Genomic DNA, 19,214 nt, shown 5'->3' on the forward strand with positions numbered 1-19,214 from the left:
CGATTATGATGAGTAATAGCAAAAATTATCTAGTTGCTTAAGAAATAGCGAATCGATCTGGTCACAGATTAAAAAATCACGCTTAAAATACACGAAAATGACAAAAACAAGTAAAAATGTGGTAGTTTAAAAATCTAAAACGTGATATTTTTGAAGTTATTAGTTAATTATGCTTAATGATAGACTCTATTCCCGTAGAGAATAGAAAAGTTATCGGACAGAGCCACGAAATAGTCTTTACAAGCAAAAGTAACCATGAAAAATAACCAAAAAAAATGAAAAAAGCAGTTTTTGGGGTATTTAACGGTGTTCTCATGGAAAAAAATTCTAAAATAGATCAAGAAGGTAGTTTGCATGAAAATGCAGCTATGATTAAAATATAGAAATTGCAAGTCTTATAAGAGACAAGATATTATTATTACATTATTATTAATACAATTTCAAAATTTTTTGGCTTGTAAAATTAGAATTTCTTGTCAAAATAGAAAATCAAAATTTGTAGTTATGTGTCTGAATAAAATCTATCATCAGTTAAAATTTCAAATCGATTCGTTAAAAACTCGAGGAGAAAAAAATTATTTACCAAAAAATATTTTTTTTAAGGTTATGAATGATGGGAAAAAGTCCGGGACTTTGAAAATTTGAAAAACTTAGTTTTTTTTAATGACAAAAAAGATGGATCAAATTTTAAACAAATCCATTGAGGGGGGATTTTGACCCTCCTTATTTGGCTAGAACCTTTATGTGCAATGTTTTTATGTGCAGGTCATCGGAATTCAAGGTTTACGAGTGGTAGTCCATTATGCCTGAAATTACATCGGGGCACCTAAATATACCTGTATATATGATTGCCGAAAAAGCGGCAGATATGATTAAAGAAGAATGGAATTACTTGACGAAATCATGATAGTAATATATGTTGCGAGTTATGCTTCGGAGGCGAAAAAGATTCAGTGATTTACTTGAACAAAATATATTTATTTTGTATAGACAGATAAATTATAATTTGTGACAAGATGACGAACTGATAACATAAGACAAAAGATACATTGTTTTTATAAGAGTTGCTAAGTAACGGAAATGCTGAGATTAAAATATATAATGCGAAAGTAAAAATAAGTATCGTAACAATATACTTTCATGAAATAACTGTGTATATATGTGTGTGTGTAAAAGATAGACATTTAAGAAAACAAAAAATATCAATTTTGCTGTTATTGAATCAAATTAAAAATTTTAAAAATTAATCCAAGCTTAAAATAAATGTAATATAACAATACAAATGTATGTTTATTGTCTTAAATAGCTTTCCGAATAAATAATAAAGGATAATAAAAAAAACCACACGTATAGTCACATGAAAACAACTTAAATTATAATACATAAAAAAGAAAATTTTTAAATTTGATTAAACTTCAATATTGTTGCAATTGAATTGATTCTTTTACTGTCTTAGTATATTTACTTTATAATGTCATAATTATCTCAAATACTATAATAAAAAAATTTGGGGTGTTCTCCCAAACCTCAATGTTATAACAATGTACGAGAGGTGTTTGATAAGTAACACATTTTTTTTCTCAGAGCAAAATGGTTTTATTCAGGGTTCAAATACACCATATTGTTCCCTAATTCTTTGGCTATAAAACCCTATTTTTTTACTAATCTGCGTTTAATTCTATGGCTTTACGCCACCTTAATGTGAGCGCCTATATACCGCCATGATACTACTCTACTGGTCTATGTCTAAGCCAAGTTCTTACTGCGTCAATAACTTCCCCTTCTGACTTTCATCTCTTTGGACCACTGAAGCATGAACTCCACGAGAAGCACTACAGCAATGATGGGGAAATTATTGATGCAGCCAGAACTTGGCTCAGACATAGACCAGTAGAGTGGTACCACGGCGGTATACAGGCTCTCACATTAAGGTGGCGTAAAGCCATAGAAGTGAACGAAGATTAATCAAAAAATAGGATTTTATGGCCAAAGAATTTGGGAACAATATAGTGTATTTAAATCCCGAATAAAACTATTCTGTTCTGAAAAAAAATGTGTTGCATTACTTATCGAACGACCCTCGTACATGAAAAATAAATATATCTAAAAATTAATTACAATCTTTTAATATTTGTCTAATTTTTATAAAATAAATGACTTTTATACATGTAAAGTAATAACCTTCTTTGAAATTTTATTCAATTTTATTAATCATTGCATTAAGAATAAATGATTTTTGAAAATGTAATAATTTACGTTTATTGACCAAAATAGAGTATGCTGATTTAAGATAATAGAGTATACTAATTAATATTGCAATATAAAAACTGTGTATTAATCAAAGAGATTAAAAATACAATAATTGTGTATTTATATGTGTGAATGTAACATATGTATTGATTTTGTATCATACATTATTGTACCAGTTTTGTCAGCTATCAAAACGTGTTTTTAAAAAAAAACATACTATTGAAAAATTAATTATAAATGGTAATAGAAAATTTTTTTAGTAATTTATTATTTTCAATAGTTTTAGCAAAAAATATCAAGTATTGACGTGGGTATTTTTCCATTCCGTCACGATAGATATAGGGGAAAGCGGGGTAATGACGTACACTTAAGCCAGATTGCTTATTTCTCTTTAATATGGCGAATAAAATTATCTCTTTATTATTTGTTTAATTTCTTTACTATCATTTTCTTTGCTGATGCTTTATTTCTTGTTTCAAATTATTTAAAAATGTTAAAGAAAACTACATTGTACGAGATTGCCCCAAGGATCGAGGCAACTCTGTACAACCATGTACACATTATAAAGTAGGGTATTAGACTATTAAAAAAAATAAAACTTTATACAGAAAACTTATTTTATTATTTTGAGGAAGAACATATTTTACAGAAATGATTTTGTTAATTATTTATATAAACCGTCTTTTGCAGATTCAACAGCACTGCATGCATACATCCACCCAGAGCATGAACAATACTGGAACCAAAGTTTTTTTATTTTATAACGACCGTGTTTCGCGCACGGGCGGTCGACGGTACAGGATCGGGCGCGAAAGGTCACTTGGAGGAATTAGACGTTTCTTAACGATGGAAAATATCAACGTGTTTATTCTACTAGACGTCGTTACATTGACATCGGCGGTTGTACGGATGCGGTACAGAGACTTGTGTCTGAGCGCACGGGCGGACGCGATAAAAACATTTAAAAACTTAAATCTACGAGACGCGCGGACGGACGCGGTACAAACTTAAATCTTCTAGACGCGCGGACGGACGCGATACAGATATCCAGAGTTAAATCGGTTAAGCGCGCGGACGGACGTGACACAGAAATTCGGCTCGGCGTAATCTATAAGTATACACGGGAATCTATTTACAGGTTCACCTGTCGCGTGAGACGCGGTTCGTGGAATTTAGTCGCGTGTTTTTCTGCGAATCCCGGCGGCCTTGTTATTGTGGCCGTGACGTTCGGCGGTGGCGCGGCGCGGGGAGCGATGAGCGCGGCGCGTACCCGGATCCGTGTATTCTCGGCGGTACGTATGCGCGGCCCGTCGCGAGGCGGTTAAAACCGCGAATGTTCGCCGGAGGACACCCCCTCACGCCAAGTGCGCTTGGTGGAGGCACGGAGCACCGTACCCCCGTACGTGAGGTGGCGTCGGACTCGGGAGGCGGGGCGGATGGAGAATCGCCTTCGTGTCAAGTGGCTTGATGGGGCCCAAGTTGTTCTTGAGCCCAGGTTGACGAGTCGGGAAGCGGTTCTAGGATCGGACTCGGAAGCGGTTGCTAGCTAAGTAACTTAGCAGAGACCGAGGCGCTCGATCTCAGTAACAACCTGGGGAAGCTTCTGTTCGGCGGACCGGCCAGAAACGGATCAGGTCCTGCCTCCGGCGAACGTCGCCTTATATACCCGAGAATCGAGGCGAGGGGGATGCGCGGCGCGTTACGGCGGAGCGGTCCGGCGGCAGCATCCCCGTCACTTGATCTCGGGTCTCTCGCTTCGGACCACGCTCGCATAGCGTGGCTGCGGACGGCGCGGGAACGAGAGCGCGTGCGCGCGAAGATGAGAGCGCAGGAGCGATCGCTCGTTTGCTCCGATGTCCTAATATTTACTAGGCGCTATGCGCCGTTTAACTGCCGTCCGGCGGATGTTCGGCCGGACGGTTTGGACGGTTAGGCGGTCCGGGAGGGGAGTCGGAAGACGGTTCGTTACAATTTTTTTCAAATTTTTTACACATTAGTATCCTTGGACCCAATTTCTTCTTTTCTTACAGCCCTTTAAGTTGTACATATGCCATTGCTCCAACCCCAACCTCGTGGAAAATTAAAAACATAACTTTAAAACTTTGTTGCCAACAGGTTTTCGTTTTGTGTAAAACATAACTAAAGTGATGATAATTCTTATGGTCTAAACCCTACCAATATATTCATAAAAGCATTCAACTTACTTTTAAATTAGTGATGATCACAAATAGTAAGAAAAATCAACAAAACAAGATTTTCTATACAGTATGCGCACCGTGCACAGCAAATCAACAAACTTAATCTGACGAGTTTATAGGAATTAAAGCTAAGCTTTAGCACTGACTGGACTCATCTTTCTTCAAAACTTAACAGGGAAATTGAGTGTACGGCGTTGCCTCGAGGAAATGGCATAGCCCCGCCTTTCCCTATACCCTAGTAGTACAGTACATTGGCTTTACATTGGTTAACATTGGCGAAACATTGGTTATATTGGGAGTACATTGGCTAATATTTCCCCATGAAGAGCCAATATTGGTCATAGAATTAATTGCATATGTACTTGTAATATTGCTCGCCAATTAATATACAATATTGCACTTACATTGGAAATGCATTGGCCAAGATTTGCCAATCTAAAGCGAATATTGTTTTTTAAAGAAACGGTAATGTGCTGCCAATGTTACGAGTCAATAAGTGTACAATATTGCACTTACATTGGAAGTGCATTGGTTAAGATTTGCCAATCTAAAGAGAATATTGTTTATAAAAGAAATGTTAATGTGCTGCAAATGTTACGAGTTAATATAGTCGTACAATATTGCACTTACATTGAAAGTGCATTACTGGCCAATCTAAAGCGAATATTGGTTATAAAAGAAATATTAATGTGCTGCCGATGTGCTACACAACGTTACGAGTCAATAATTGTATTGTAAATATTATCGATAAATAAAATAGGTCCATAAATGAAAAAACCTTGATTTACATCCCAATGAGTAAACAATATTTTTCGATTGTTTAAAAAACATTTTTTTTATAAAAATTTTTTATATTTAATTTAATTATTGTATTATATTGACATATATTTTCTAATTGCAGTCGGTTGACAAAGCCTGAGCTGGCTCTAGGCCGAATCGATCCCTGGGTTCGCCGGGTCGTACTCCTCGTACTCCGCCAGGAGTTGATTGATCTCGCCTATGATCTCTTGCTCGGTGCGATCCATCTCATCGAGTGGTCGTCTTGCAAGTGACGGTTGCTGTGTGATTTTGACTTTGCCTGTCGTCACGGTTAGCCTTTGATTATGCCTCTCCACTCGAGTCATCTTTGTTATTATTGTTTGGTTGCTCGTCCTCGGTCTCCTCTCCGGAATCGGTTGCTTCGTTGTTGGTGTCTCCCCTCTCGTCGGTCTCGCGCGGCGCCGGTTTTAAATCTTGTACGTGTACGTGCCGAGTCCATCGTCCGCGCCTGTCGCGTAGGTCGAAAATTACGGGCGGAATTTTGTTGCGTACCTCGAGAGGCCCTCGGAACTTCGGTGCCAATTTGGCATTGAACGCGGCGGCTTTATTGGACAGGGGGTGTTCTCTTTTCCACACCCAATCGCCTATTTTTGGTTGCCATGGGTGACGGCGGAGGTTGTAATATTTTTGTTGCCGTTGAAACGCGCGTGCGAGGTGTATGCGTACTAGTTCATAGGCCTCTTCGAGGTAGCATCATGTGGCGTCTAGCGGCGGGTGGGAGGGGGCGTCGCTTCGCCGATGCGCGCGGGGGTGAATATCTCTCGCCCGAGATTCAGGAACGCCGGTGTGTAACCGGTTGCCTCGTGTCGCGCCGCATTGTAAGCCAGTTGTAGTTCGGGGATTCTTTCGTCCCAGTTGCGGTGATCGCGATCCACGTATTGCGCGATCATTGTCTTGATCACGCGGTTCGTTCGTTCTACTGGGTTACGGCGCGAGTGTCGGCGTGCACACATGTCGGATGCGATAAGCGTGTAGGAGTTCTCTTAACTGCCTCGATTTTAGCTGCGTCCCGTTGTCGGAGATGATGCTCTCTGGGATTTCGTGACGCAGTAGGACCTGTTCCGCAATGCCGCGCGTTACGGCGGGAGCTGTCGCTTGGAGGGGTCGGAGGGGTCGTAGTTCCGTCCATTTCGAGAATCGGTCTTGCATGACCAGCAGCCACGTGTGGCCTTTCCTGGAGCGGGGGAAGAGTTCTACGAGGTCCACGGTGACCTGCTGCCAGAGCTGCGTGACATTCGTCGCGTGCATGTTGCTGGCCGGTCTGCGCTGCTCTATTTTGTGTTGTAGGCAGTTTTCGCATTTTCGAACGTACGCGGCAATTTCTCGGAACATGCCCGGCCAATAGTACGCCTGAGCGATTTGTGCGATCGTCTTGGCCACGCCAAGGTGGCCTGCGGCGGCGTCGTCGTGATTTCGGCGGAGGATTTCCGGCTCGTTGCGCGGTACGCAACGCTTCCATTGTTCCTCGGTCGGTGACTCATTAAAGTCCAGGCTATGCAGGACTTGGCGGTACAGTCTTCCCTCGCGGATCGCGAAGTCGGGTTGCGCGGCGGGGTTTTAGCGTGCAGCGCGTAGCGCGCGCCTGTACCAGCAGTCCGGTAGGATTAGATTTGCCGCGGCGCTTGCTGGTTGCCGTGACAAGGCGTCCGCGACGCGGTTCAGCGCGCCTTTTCGATACTTGATTTCGACGTCGTACTGCTGTAGCTCGAACGTCCACCGTCCCAGCCGCCCGGTGAGCGTGTCGAGTTTCTGTAGCCACCGTAGCGACTGGTGATCCGTGACAACGGTGAAGGTACCTCTCGAGATATTCGCGCATTTTGCGTATCCCCCAGATCATGGCCACGCACTCAAGCTCGGTGGCGCTGTAATTCCGTTCGGCCTGATTTAGCGTCCGGCTTGCGTATGTTATCACGCGCTCGCCTTCGGGAAAGAATTGCGTCAACGCGACTCCGAGACCGGTGTTGTTCGCGTCGGTTTGCAGTACGAATCGCCTAGAGAAGTCGGGGCATGTCAGCACGGGGGCAGCAGTGAGGGTGTGCTTTAGTGATTGAAACGCGGCTTGTTCCTCGGTCTCCCACCTCCACCTCGCGTGTTTCTTCGTTAGCGCGGTTAGCGGCGCGGCCATAGTGGCAAAGTCTTGGATGAAACGGCGGTACCATGAGGCGACGCCGAGGAACTGTCGGACCTGCTTGACGGTAGCGGGCGGCGGCCAGTCGGTGACGGCTTTGACTTTTTCGAGGTCGATGCGGATATCGTTCCGGTCGACGATGTGGCCGAGGTACTTGAGTCGTTCTACACAGAACCGGCATTTTTCCGGGTTGATCCGTAACTTGGCCTCGCGGACGGTGAAAGACTTCGCGTAGCGTCTACAGGTGTTCCTCGAACGTGGCGCTGACGACGATGATGTCGTCGAGATAGACCAGCACGCGTGGTTCGAGATCGGGTCCGAGTACGGAATCGAGCAGACGCTAAAAGGTGGCGATCGCGGAGTGCAGGCCAAACGGCATGACTTTAAACTGAAACAGACCCTTGCCGGATACTGTGAACGCGGTGATCGGTCGATTCGCGGGGGATAGCGGCACTTGCCAGTAGCCGCTCTTTAAGTCTAGCGTGGATAGGAACTTAGCGCCGCGTAGCTTGTCGAGCGTGGCGGGAATCTGGGGGAGCGGGTATGCGTCCGGTTCGGTCGCATCGTTAACGCGACGGAAATCGATGCAAAATCGGAACTTGCCGCCTTTTTTTTGCACTATTACGACGGGGGAGCTTCATGGGCTTTGCGACCGTTCTATGACGCCGTCGTCAAGCATTGCCGTGACTTCGGCGTCGATTACGGCCTGCATAGCGGGTTTTCGCGGTCGATATCGCTGTTTGATTGGTTTGCGGCCGGGTTTTAACCGGATGACGTGCTGCGTTACTGTCGTCGGGCCGCCCTTGAACCGTGCGAGTTCGGTTGTGAGGAAGCGGTTCAGCTCGGCTGATTCGGTGGGCGTAAGCAACGCGGATACGTTGGTCACGGCGTGATTCTCCTCGCGGCCCCGTAGTCCGGCGGGGGGAATAGGTATAGGCGCGCCTACTTTTGCTATGCGTCTATGCCGAGAAGCATAGCGGTTTTCATGCTTGGCATTATGCGGAATTTGTGCCGAATGCGTCGGTGTCCTATTGTCACGGTCAGGCGTACGTGGCCGGGCAATTCCACCGACTGACCGTCGGCCAGCTGTACGGTATTACCCTCGCGCTGGATTTTAAAGCCGCTCGCCTCGGCGCGGCGGGCGGTGGCGAGGTTAATGAACGACACCTCCGGTATCGAGAAGTGCCGTGATGTCCTGGTCGCGCAAACGCATGGTTAGATGCGGCTGGGGCGTAAATTTTATTCGGAGGATCGGGGGTCGGCCAGAGTGTCGCCGGTCCTGGCGTCGTTTCCGGCAGGCGGATGGCAGTTGCGGGTCAGCACGCCGTCTTTGCCGCATTGCGAGCAAAATTTGCGCGGCAATCGGCGGCATTCAAAACGTGTGTGCCCCTGCTGTTTATATTGCCAGCAACACTCGCTCCGATCGTACGTCGCGGCGACGGTGGGCTTTTCGCGTTCCCGCGCCTGGTTGGAGGGGAGCTCTCGGCAGCACTCTTGAACTTGCTAGATCTCGACGACGCGTTGGAGCAGCTCGGTGGGGGTGCGGATATCGGCTCGTCGGACGTGCAGTTGGAATTCGGGGCACATGTTATCATACAGCTGGTTGACTTTTTCCTCGATGGAGAAATTCTCTGCCCTTTGCATTAAGGAGAGGACTGTCGTTGTGTATTTGAGGTACGGTTCGCCTGGTTTTTGAACGCGGTCGCGTATCTCGCGTAGTAGGTAACTTCGGTAGCGCGGCGGCAGGTAGGTCGCCTTGAAGTTGTTGACAAAGTTGCGCCATTCGTCCCATGCGTCCCGAGAGTTTCTGTACCACAGGAGGGCATCCCCTTTCAATAATTCCGGTGACCCCAACAAGACCTGGTGATCCGAAAAATCGTAGCCGGCGCGCAGTTCCTCGACCCGCTTCAGGAAACCCCACGGGTCTTTCCCGTCGAAATGTACCCCCCATTTCCGCATTTGATTCATGATTTTAGCGAGGGTGGACCCGTCCGGGGGTCCGCTGGTGTCGGTGGGAGTTGCGCGGTGCAGGGTGAGTCGCGGCGGTCGGAGGAGCGTCAGCGTCGGTGTGGTCGGTGCGGCGGAGGTTGACGTTAGTGTCGTTGGTCGGGTTGCCGCTGGTTCGGTCGAAGGGGGAAGCGCGATTGCGCGGAATAGCTCCGGATTTTCCTCTACATACTGGCTCATGCTTTGCCGCAAAGTATCGAGGTTTCCCTCTGTATCTAGCCCGAGCGTTTCCATCTCCTCGAGGAGAACGTCCTTATATAGCTCGTAGATCCAGCTTTTTAGGCCGGCGGTCCTTCCTTTCTTCTGGTCTGGTCCCTGTTCGGGCGCCATGTAATTTACGACTTTCCGCGCACGGATTAGCTCGTCGGGTTTTCGGTGCTAGATCGCGAAAATGGTTCAACGCGGGAGAAAGGAAGGCCGGCAGTGCGTCTTAAAATACTACACGCGAGATATGGTTTAAATTGACGTATATTTAGCTAGTGGGGCGAACAATATATACACGGTAATATACATACATATATATCTATATATACAAGTGTCGATGCCCTTCGTCGCCAGATCGTACAATGGTATACCGGTGTAGTCTTTGCGCGGGCGCGGTCTACGGCCGGCGTGCCGTGCTTTGTGACGCGATGGGCGTGGTTTCGCGGGATCGTCGCAGGTAGGCGGCACCCAAGTAACTTGACCCGAGACCCCTAACACGGCGGTCGCGGTTTTGGTTGGTGTCGCGAGGTGAGGAGGGTAGCCTCCGGGTCGCCGGGGACCGGCTCGCTGACCAAGACTCTTAGTGCTTGAGTGGGTCTCGGCTCATGGAGGCTGGTGTATTCGGAATGAATTGGCGTCGAAGGCGGAGTACTCTCTCACCGCGGCCAAGCACTCTTTGACCGGGTTTCCGACTTCGGGAGCAGGATATCACCAACGCAACGGATCGTTATCGGAAAGCTGGTCGGTGACGGAGTCGCTGTTTCTCGTCGCGGTGGCCCTATTTATACCGAGCGACTCCGCTCGCCTCCGTTATCTTTTCGGCGCTTGACGGCGGAGTCGTCGGGATAAAGAGGACCGCGTGTCCTCCGAGTGCGCGTGCGCACCGACTTAGCGCGTGCGATGGCTCGGCGCGTCTCCTCTGGCGGTGTTTGTCGCCAGGCGGTATCGCGGTATTCGGAGTCTTAAAAACGGGTGCCCGAGGCACCCCCGGTTATGGCCCGGCGGCCTTTCCGTCCGATGTTCGCCGGGACGATGCTTTATACGGGGTGCATCGTCACAAGGTACATACACTTGAGTGTTCTTTGTTATTTAACTTTTTATTCGGCTATATACATTTTGAGTTATACAAAGTTAAAACAATAACATGGAATTTTATTAATATGATTTTTTAAGCAAAATTTTTATATCAAAATATTTCTTTGATAAATCGATTGTCATTCTAAAGAGCGGTGTTAAGGATCGTACACTATGCGATCATGTATCATTTATATATAGTTCTCGTGCACGTTGATGATGTGGTATCGCACACGCTCGATCCACGCGTTTTGCTCTCTAACAGCACGCCTCGGTGATCGCCGATGAATATTATTGTAAGAGTTGCCTATTTGTATAATGTTTGATATTATGCTGAGGTCGGCATTCCTCGATAAATTCAGGCAGGCGTACTCGTGTTCGACAGCCGCTCGTTCGCATGATTTACGCGACAACAAGCGCGAATACTTTTCTCACGTGATTCCCGCGTGGACATTACAAGCCCATACGCTATTCCCTCTCCCTTAAGGACAGATTCGGGAACGCCGCAGCTTTTCGATAGCTGCCGATATCCAGATTCGGTCGAGACTTCATGCGAGCGAGACGCACGAGCGATTGAGTAGTGATTTCGCGGAAACGGTGATAGAAATTAAGAAACCGCGAGTGACTAACGAACTTCGTGCCAGGATTGCTCGAGCACAGCGAAATACTCGCGGTTTACGTGATTATTACGACGGAAACATAAAGCAGGCGTAGCAGGATTGAAAGAATTTTGTAGGATTTATCGTTGTTTGGAGTCACAATCTAAGTGCAACGAGACCTCAGTGATCCAGTGTGCACTGTCATGTATAATAAAGACGACTAAGACTCAAACTTATACCAATTCGTCGAAATTCATCAAGATCACCTGCTCCTACACTAATCCCGCTTTCTCGCTTTCACTTTCGCACTTCGCAGACGCTCTCGCTCTCTCACATGCATGACTCCCGTCTTTCACACGCTCCTCCGAAAACAGTCGCACTCTCGCGGGGCGGGCATTTCGTTTCGTCACACCAGATATCAAGCTCAGTTCAACTCATTTCGCCTCGAATGCCACGCGCTCTCTCTGAGTGACACCGGCGCTCTGTTCAACGTGTTCGCTCTTGAACATAAAATTGTGGTCCTTCGAGCCGGATTCGTGGTGATTCAGTGGAGAATTCTCGAGTGGCCTGGTCGACGGCAGAGACGAAGGACGACCGCGACCGTGCATTCTGAAGCAACATCGAGGACGACAACATGAACGAACTTCTCGACCAGCAAATAACCGCCCTTCAAATAATAGGAAGGTCGCTATCTAACTTCAAGAAGATAGGAAAAAACAACTACACGCCGGCCATGATCCGACAGCGGATGACAACGCTAAAGGACACTTGGGCGACATGCCTCGCCAGGCATGCCCGATTGCTACAAACCGTCCCGGAAGAAAACCGAGCCACCCTAACGTACTTCAGGGAATTGCAGCTCGAGCTAAACCAGGAGGTCTACGAAACCACGCTCGATTACATGGCCACCTGCCTCGAGGAACTGGAGCCACCAGTACCAGCATCATCGTCACCATTACATTCGATAAGTACATTCGAAAAAGCGTCCTTTTCCTTGAATCATCTTCCTCCGATCAGGCTTCCCCCGTTTTCCGGGAATCTTGATGAATGGGAGAATTTCCGAGATCGATTCACGTCTCTCATCATACAGAACAATGACCTCACTGCATTCTCAAGGATGCATTTTCTTGCATCCAGTCTTAGCGGTCGTGCGCTTGACACGATAAAGTCAATTCAAGTCACCGCGGCTAACTTTGAAATAGCGTGGAAAACGCTGGTGTCACGCTACGATAATACGCGACGGCTCGTCGAGGTACACGCATCCGCGCTCTTCAACCTTCCGTCGGTCGGTCGCGAGTCCGCGCTCGAATTGAACGAACTTCGTGACAGAGCCAATCGGTCAATCGCGTCATTGAGAAACTTGAATCGATCTAATGACGAGATACTCAGCGACTTGCTGGTGTACAGCGTGACTCAACGACTCGATCACGCAATCAGGAAGGCGTGGAGGCTTAAAACGGGCGACGACGCGAGCGTTCCGACATACGAAGCCCTTGACAAGTTCCTTGAGACGCGTGTTCGCGCTCTTGAGGAATTGACCCCTCAAGGTTCTTCGAAGCACGCCCGTACAGCCAGAGTAACGAGCGCGTCTACAACCGCTTCGAGTCCAGCGTGCCCCCTCTGTGCCGCGTCTCATTTCATTAATCGGTGTCCGCAATTTTTAAAGAAGACGCCGACTCAAAGAATGGAAGTCATTAAACAAGCAAACAGATGCCTCAACTGCTTGAGTTACAAACACGCTGCTCAAGCGTGTCCAAGCCGATATTCATGCCGTACATGCCAAAATAGACATCATTCCATGCTTCATAATGACTCGGCCTCTTCTTCCTCAAATGCGACTAGTTTAAGTTTAACGACCACCTCAGACATCTCCGCCGAAAATAAAAACAACGATCACGTTTCCGCTCTATGCTCAACTCTGCCGTTCGCTGCGCGAAAGCGCGTATTGCTCGCGACCGCGCGCGTTAATGTAATATCTCCGGCGAATCGCAGGCTCGCGGTACGAGCACTCCTTGATCAAGGCTCCGAAATCACATTCATAAGTGAACGTCTCACGCAAACGCTACGGTTGCGCCGCTTCAGCATGCCTCTCGAAATCTCTACCGTCGGTGGAGTAAATATCGGTAAAAGCCGTTACGCCGCTCAGATTCAGGTCGCTCCGATCAACGGATCAGCATCGGCGCTCGCGACAACGGCGTCAATTCTAAAGTCATTAACGAAATATTCGCCATCACAACCACGAAATCATAATGAGTGGACTCATCTAGCTCATCTCGCGCTCGCTGATCCGATTCCCTTTAGCGCCGAACCTATTGATGCGATAATCGGAGCGGACCTCTATAGCGAAATGCTTCTCGACAAAGTAATTAAAGGCGCACCTGGTCAACCAGCTGCGCAAGCAACTATCTTTGGATGGATATTGTCAGGTCCAACCTCCGATCCCTCTCCTCCGGGTCACGTGATCAGCGTTCGGCATTGCGCCAGTACTGACACTCTGGATCGCGACATCCGGCGATTCTGGGAGGTAGAGGAAGTTTCGCGTAAACCGCCGCTCACACCGGAAGAGCAGCAATGCGAGGATCATTTCGCCAACACGCATTCTCGCGGCCCTGATGGACGATATATTGTACGGTTGCCGTTTAAGCGTGGCCCTCCGATCGAAATTGGCAACTCACGAGCCACCGCGGAACGGTTACTCAGAGCGCTTCATCGTCGTCTTTCGGTGCGACCCGAATTGAAAATCGAGTACTCACATTTTTTGTGCGATTATGAATCGTTGAATCACATGCACCGGGTGACAGAAGCGAACGACTCATCTCAAACCGTGTATATCCCGCATCACGCCGTTATTCGGGATGGCAGCGCGACGACACACCTTAGAGTAGTTTTCAACGCGTCATGTCAAACTTCCAACGCAACCTCGCTCAACGACCATCTCCTCGCAGGCCCAAAATTGCAAGCAGACTTGTCGGCTGTCATCCTACGTTGGCGGCTATTTCGATACGTTTACGCGGCTGATATCACAAAAATGTATCGGCAGATTCAAATCGATCCTCGAGATATCGATTACCAACGTATTCTTTGGAACCCTGAACCCAACAATCCTGTGCTAACATATCGGCTCTCGACCGTCACGTACGGCACCGCGTGCGCTCCTTTTCTAGCTCTGCGCGTGATACGACAGCTGGTTGCGGACGACGGCGCCGCGTTTCCACTCGCCGCGTCGGTATTATCCGAAAACGTATACGTGGATGATGTCCTGTTCGGCGCCGAAAGCGTGCCGCGCCTAAAGCAGATTCGCACTCAAGTCTGTTCACTGCTGCGACAAGGCAAGTTCGAACTAAGAAAGTGGTCGAGCAATTCAGCGGAGCTGCTGGACGATATCAGCGTTGAAGATCACGGCATCGCGTGCGACAAAACGTTGCAATCCGACGAAAGCCTAAAGATCTTGGGCATCATCTGGAGTCCATCCACTGATGTATTTCAATTTAAAGTCTCTTTTGATTCGGCTCCGTCTACAACCAAACGATCAATTCTATCCACCATCTCAAAGCTCTTTGACCCTCTCGGGTGGAGCACACCAGTCACAGTCACAGCAAAAATGTTTATTCAAACATTGTGGCAATCTAAACTTGACTGGGACGATGTTCTCCCTCCCGATCTCTTAATTCAATGGGAGCGTATTCAATTTTCCCTCTCAGAGCTACACGGACTTTCATTGCCTCGCTGGGTTCAGCACGAAGCTCAAACTGAGCAATGCGAATTGCACGGCTTCGCCGACGCATCCGCGCAAGCATATGCTGCTGTGGTCTACCTCAGGCTGGTGTCTAAGTCCGGCGTCGTGACCACTCAGCTGCTTATCGGGAAATCTAAAGTCGCGCCGCTGACTCCTCTCAGTATCCCGAGACTCGAACTACAAGCCGCAGTGCTACTCACTCGTTTATTAGAATTCGTCAGAACAACTCTCTCTCTCTCAACTGCTCCATGTTATTGCTGGACAGACTCTACCGTGGTCCTTGCGTGGGTGACCCAACACCCCTCCAGATGGAAGACGTTCGTCGCGAATCGCGTATCCGAAGTTCAAACGCGAATTCGCGACGAACGCCTCATGGAGACACGTGACAACCGATGATAATCCCGCCGATTGCGCGTCTCGCGGAATCCCGGGTCATTCGCTCTCGTCACATCCGCTTTGGTGGTCAGGACCACCGTGGCTTCGGCACCTCGCAGCGGAGTGGCCGCAGCCAATCCACTCGACTCACCTCGATACACCGTTCGAAAGCAAAAATGAAACAGTTTCGGTTTTTGTCGCGTGTCAAAATTCGTGGGAATTAGCAACGCGATATTCTTCATGGCCTCGTCTCATTCGAATTACAGCATACATAATGCGATTCGTGACAAGAACGCGACGGAAACCCGATGTTCACGATAGCGTCGAGCAATATAAGGCGGCGATTCATGCTCGCGAATGTCAAATCGCAACGGAGTTTTGGCTCCGATACATTCAAGCACAGCTTTTCCCTCACGAACGAAAGGCTCTGCTAAATGATCAACCAGTCGCGTCCAAAAGCCCACTGGCCTCGCTCAATCCGTTTCTGGACCATGCCAAAATAATTCGTGTTGGCGGGCGGCTGGCACACGCTACCATCGCGTTCACCGCAAAACACCCCATAATTTTAGCCGCGCATCCTATCGTTCAGCTATTGATTCATCACATTCACATTAAAACCATGCACGCCGGTCTTCAACTCACGCTTGCGACTCTCCGACGCGACTACTGGGTCTTACGAGCGAGACCGATCACCAAAACCGTAATTCATCGTTGCGTTATCTGCACTCGGGAGCGAGCAACGATTCCAATGCAACTGATGGGAAATTTGCCAAAGGTCCGCGTCAATCCTCCAGAGCGTGCGTTTGTGCATTGCGGAGTGGATTATGCCGGACCAGTTCTAACGCGTTCAATGGCCGGGCGCGGAAGGACGTCACGCAAGGCGTACATTGCCATATTTATCTGCATGGCCACTCGAGCCATTCACCTCGAGCTCGTCGACGGCTACTCAACGGCGGCATTCCTCGGAGCCTTCTCCAGATTCTGCTCACGACGCGGTCTTCCTACGTCCGTCTACTCAGATAACGGCACGACATTCGTGAGCGCCGATCGCGAGCTCACCGCCGCATTTCGATCGGCATTGCGAGACCCGAGTTTTTTGAATAAAACAGCCGCTGACAGCATTTCCTGGCACTTCATTCCCCCTTCGGCTCCGCATTTTGGCGGTATCTGGGAAGCCGGAGTTCGAAGTGTCAAGCACCATCTCCGGCGAGTCATAGGGTCTCATACTCTTACATATGAAGAATTCTCTACCGTACTGTGCAATGTCGAGGCTTGTCTAAATTCGCGGCCTCTAGCCCCTCTCAGCGACGATGCAACTGACTACGACCCGCTAACCCCGGGTCATTTTTTAATTGGCTCCGCAATTACGGCCGCTCCCGAGCCCTCCATATTTGAAGTGCGAGAAAACCGACTTACGCGCTGGCAGCTCGTGCGGCAGCTTACAGAGCGCTTTTGGAGGCGGTGGCATGACGATTACGTTAATACGCTACAGCAGCGCGGAAAATGGAAGCGAGTTGAAAAGGCCGAGATTCGAGTTGGACAAATTGTACTCTTGCGAAATGCGCTCCTTCCCCCATGTAAATGGGAACTCGCGAAAGTAACGCAATGTCACCCGGGCGCCGATGGTTTGACACGCGTCGTCACTGTAAAAACCGCCTCTTCAGAATATAAACGTCCGTTAACGAAAATATGTATGCTCCCAATCGATCTTGAACACTCGGACACCACGGCGGAATAGCGTCTAAATTTCTAATGGATATTTGTAAAACGATGTGTGATTGACATTCCGACCGCCTCTGTAAATCAATGTAGACCTTAAGTTTTCTTTTCCTTTCTTTTTTTTTTTTTTTTTCTTCTTCATTTCGAAACGACGGTTTCGAGGCGGACGGTATGTTAAGGATCGTACACTATGCGATCATGTATCATTTATATATAGTTCTCGTGCACGTTGATGATGTGGTATCGCACACGCTCGATCCACGCGTTTTGCTCTCTAACAGCACGCCTCGGTGATCGCCGATGAATATTATTGTAAGAGTTGCCTATTTGTATAATGTTTGATATTATGCTGAGGTCGGCATTCCTCGATAAATTCAGGCAGGCGTACTCGTGTTCGACAGCCGCTCGTTCGCATGATTTACGCGACAACAAGCGCGAATACTTTTCTCACGTGATTCCCGCGTGGACATTACAAGCCCATACGCTATTCCCTCTCCCTTAAGGACAGATTCGGGAACGCCGCAGCTTTTCGATAGCTGCCGATATCCAGATTCGGTCGAGACTTCATGCGAGCGAGACGCACGAGCGATTGAGTAGTGATTTCGCGGAAACGGTGATAGAAATTAAGAAACCGCGAGTGACTAACGAACTTCGTGCCAGGATTGCTCGAGCACAGCGAAATACTCGCGGTTTACGTGATTATTACGACGGAAACATAAAGCAGGCGTAGCAGGATTGAAAGAATTTTGTAGGATTTATCGTTGTTTGGAGTCACAATCTAAGTGCAACGAGACCTCAGTGATCCAGTGTGCACTGTCATGTATAATAAAGACGACTAAGACTCAAACTTATACCAATTCGTCGAAATTCATCAAGATCACCTGCTCCTACACTAATCCCGCTTTCTCGCTTTCACTTTCGCACTTCGCAGACGCTCTCGCTCTCTCACATGCATGACTCCCGTCTTTCACACGCTCCTCCGAAAACAGTCGCACTCTCGCGGGGCGGGCATTTCGTTTCGTCACACCAGATATCAAGCTCAGTTCAACTCATTTCGCCTCGAATGCCACGCGCTCTCTCTGAGTGACACCGGCGCTCTGTTCAACGTGTTCGCTCTTGAACATAAAATTGTGGTGTTTAGAAACATTAAAGACAACATTTTCTGTTTGTTGTTTAATGTTAAACAGGGATAAAATAATATTTTTAATGAAATTCTTTTTTGGTTTTTCTAAAGGTTTTCTAATGGTTTTCTGAACGCAGAAAAATTCTAAACAATGAAAAATTTAAAATATATAATTTTGTAACAGGTACTGTGTTTCTTTTAAACTAAATTAATTTTGTAAATTTATTTTTATGGATAGCCATGTTACAACTTTTTTTTTCCCACCAATTATGCAGTACATTAGATTTTTATAAATCACTTCCTAAATAATAAATATTTCATTACTTTGAGTCTAGAATTTGTCAAACAACACTCTGACAAATGTAATCGTTTAAGTTACAATAAAAAATATTAATTATAAAGAAAGTTATTTAATAAAATGGGTACCGTTTTACCTCCTCTATATATTGGGTGTGAATCGATTTTCAATGATCCAATATTGAAAAGTGGGTATCGACTTGTTTAACCAATATTGGAGATGGAATATTGGTCCAATATTAAAAGGTGGATATCGACTCTTGTTTAACCAATATTGGAGTTGCAACATTGGTCCAATAACATTGGTCCAATATTAAAAAAATATATAAATATGATATATTGATTGTGCATTGGGTTGTCAACATTGGTCCAATATTAAAAGATTAACACTTTGTCTTATTTAACCAGTATTGGAGTTTCAATATTGGTCGAATTTTTTTTTTAACCCAAACCGTCATCCATCCAAGTCGCGATTTCGGTGAACGTTGCTTAACCTGTGTGATCGCTGCAAGCTAGTCCTTCGTGATGACCTGTGAACACTTTTGTGCTGATACGTATATATAACTGGTAGATTAGGTTAATATACGTTATTGAAAAAATGAAATATGTATAATTAAAGCACATTATTTATATAAACAAATATAAAATTATAGTATTTTACAAATGCAGAATAGTATTTGGAATA

General features: G+C 47.0%; 2 protein-coding genes and 1 pseudogene across 2 annotated transcripts; all 3 read left to right on the forward strand.

The window, feature by feature from the left end:
• Nucleotides 1-3,379, forward strand: part of LOC105203565 — a 38,625-nt pseudogene extending 35,246 nt beyond the window's left edge.
• An 8,534-nt stretch (nt 3,380-11,913) lies between these two features.
• Nucleotides 11,914-15,411, forward strand: LOC120358750. Its single transcript, XM_039454001.1, has one exon. The coding sequence runs from the start codon at nt 11,914-11,916 to the stop codon at nt 15,409-15,411; it is 3,498 nt and encodes a 1,165-aa protein (XP_039309935.1).
• A 253-nt stretch (nt 15,412-15,664) lies between these two features.
• On the forward strand, nt 15,665-17,128 carry LOC120358751. Its single transcript, XM_039454002.1, has one exon. It carries the CDS (start codon nt 15,665-15,667, stop codon nt 17,126-17,128), a length of 1,464 nt encoding a protein of 487 aa, XP_039309936.1.
• Nucleotides 17,129-19,214: the final 2,086 nt, after the last annotated feature.

Source organism: Solenopsis invicta, chromosome 10, assembly GCF_016802725.1.
Source record: "Solenopsis invicta isolate M01_SB chromosome 10, UNIL_Sinv_3.0, whole genome shotgun sequence".
In the NCBI taxonomy this organism is placed as follows: Eukaryota; Metazoa; Arthropoda; class Insecta; order Hymenoptera; family Formicidae; genus Solenopsis; species Solenopsis invicta.

What these genes read in the sequence shown, in the direction of transcription:
- LOC120358750 (XM_039454001.1), top strand. Translation starts at nt 11,914, where the DNA reads ATGAACGAACTTCTCGACCAGCAAATAACCGCCCTTCAAATAATAGGA.
- LOC120358751 (XM_039454002.1), top strand. Translation starts at nt 15,665, where the DNA reads ATGCGATTCGTGACAAGAACGCGACGGAAACCCGATGTTCACGATAGC.